General features: G+C 32.3%; 1 protein-coding gene across 1 annotated transcript; it reads left to right on the top strand.

Moving 5' to 3' along the window:
- Positions 1-6: 6 nt before the first annotated feature.
- On the top strand, positions 7-1717 carry LOC105460665. The gene is made up of 5 exons (XM_011707160.1): positions 7-34; positions 102-389; positions 463-688; positions 837-965; positions 1105-1717. The coding sequence occupies exons 2-5, from the start codon at positions 224-226 to the stop codon at positions 1133-1135; spliced, it is 552 nt and encodes a 183-aa protein (XP_011705462.1). The 5' UTR covers positions 7-34; positions 102-223; the 3' UTR covers positions 1136-1717.
- The last annotated feature ends 650 nt before the right edge of the window (positions 1718-2367 follow it).

Consider the following 2367-nt stretch of genomic DNA (forward strand, 5'->3'; position numbering starts at 1 on the left):
ATGCAATTAGTTAAAAAAGAGGGGCTATATAAAGGTGAGTGATATCTGCAAATGCGATTTGTAATCAAATAAGTCACTTTGGATAACGTTTGTAATTTCAGAGCGTAGACATTACAAATGCGCTAACAGTAATAAATCGCAGGGAAGTCGTTGCGACTTTGTGTTGTGGGCATCTGACAGTGCTGAGTCTCAAAGTAATGCAACGAACGAATATTCAAGTTTAATGTCTGAGGATATAAATAAATTAGTAAAGAAATTAAATCAATCTGCGCCCGGAAATTCTCGCAACGTGAACAATACAACCAATACTGATGATGATAGTGCTAAGATTATGTGTCATTGTCAGAAGCTTGCAAAACGATTAGTTAAAAAAGCAGGTCCGCATGAAGGTGAGTGGCATCTACATACAAATGCGATTTGTAATCGCATAAGTCACTTCGGATAACATTTGTATAATTCCAGGTCGTCTGTATTACAAATGCGCTAATGACACTAAACTGTATGGAAACCGTTGCAAATTTTTCTTGCCGGTATCTGACAGCGCCGAGTCTCAATTAGTTAATGCAATGAACGAATATTCAAGTTCAGTATCTAACATGATGGATAACGCCGGCGCTGGCACTTCTAACATTTCGGGAAACCTGCCTTTCACAAGTAATGTTATGTACAGCTGTAATCAGCCCGTAAAGTGAGTAAAATATTCGATCAGAAGAAACGAAAAACTTTTTTGATTAAACACGTAATGATATTAGTAATAAATGAGTTGAAGACCTTAATTAATATTCCCAATTAATAGCTTTACTAATATCTAATGTATATAAAAATAATGTCTTTAGAGTGATGGTTGAGGTAGATAGTCGCGAGAATACAAATCGTTCGAGCAATTCTAATTTCGGAGCCCTCAAAAGGCCTAAACTTATCGAGAGCAAGAGAAAGTGCGGATTTTGTAGAAGAGAGGGTAATGTGTAAAGAACTTATATTTTCTTGATCATAATTTCTTTTTTCTCTATCTCCCATTTTTTTAAATATTATTTTTATTGTTCTCAATTATATCGTAATCTAAATTGTACATATTACTTTACATTTTTGTATTGATTTTTTCAGGCCATATGATCACTGCATGTCGATATTATAACATGAAATTTGGGCAAGGCAAATTATAATACTCCTCGTTTTACGAAAAGAATATATAGCTGTCCAGTTTAGAAACTACACGATTTTGTCTTCATTATCCAATCTTTATTCTAGCTCGTTCTTTGATCAGACATCGATTAACTTTCGTTACAATATATGTATAATATATGTACTTGGCCGATTGTCACGCCGATTGGCAATCGTCACGTTCCGCTAATAATATTTTGAATATTTTCGAGATCAAATCAGACGCTAATTACTCATAGGCCGAGGTCTATGAGATAGCCTGATTGACAAATTTTTTCAGATATATTTATTGTAAATAATGTACTATTTGTAACGATTGGAATTGTAAAAAGCTTAATTAAAATGTAGCAGTAAAGTCAAATCAATGTATGCTTTTATACAATATATTTAAGATTTCTGTCTTATTGAAGCAATAATTCTTACAAGTATTAAGATAAGAGTCCGTTTGAAAGAAGTGGTTCGATAATATTTATAGTTACTGTTAATTGTATTTCAATAAGCAGTACAAGTTACAATGTTTAACAGATTAAATGAAACTCGTGTGTTATAAAAAAAATTATTTTTCAATCTCTCCAATTCTTCTTTCTGCAAATAAACCAGTTGTTTGTGTTAACTGTAAAAAATTAACATCATTATCGACAATTATTATTAATATTCTATCGCTTCTATTAGCGTTCTGCTATAAAATTGATAATGATACATTTATTTATTAAATATTTAAATGCTATAGGAAGCTTTCCAACAAGAGACACGTGCACATATCAACCATTCTGTCTTTCACAGATATTAAGAAAAATAAAAACAGGATGACTGATATGTAACTCTTGCTGAAAAGCATCCACTATTTGGTTATGACGATGCGACTTGATGTAGCTAAGTATGTACAAATGTCTATATTCTCTCTTGAGTCATTTGACTTTACTTTCATTTTTGAAGCTAGTGCGCAGTAGGTAAATTCCATAATTTACGTTTTTTTACATCATAGGTATTTCCACAGATATATTTCTTTACACTCATTATTTTGTCATTGTACCATTTTATCTTTATTTTTCTATCTCTAAACACTCAAGAATGATAACACAGAACACACAGAATGATAACACGTACTGATAAAGCATTCTCCGACCGCAGTCTTGTTCTGCACAAGTACAATCCTTTATATAAACTCTTAGCGTTAGCGATTAACGAGCATTGCGATTTTTAGCG

The sequence above is a fragment of the Wasmannia auropunctata genome, unplaced genomic scaffold (genome assembly GCF_000956235.1).
Source record: "Wasmannia auropunctata unplaced genomic scaffold, wasmannia.A_1.0 LD317995.1, whole genome shotgun sequence".
NCBI lineage: Eukaryota > Metazoa > Arthropoda > Insecta > Hymenoptera > Formicidae > Wasmannia > Wasmannia auropunctata.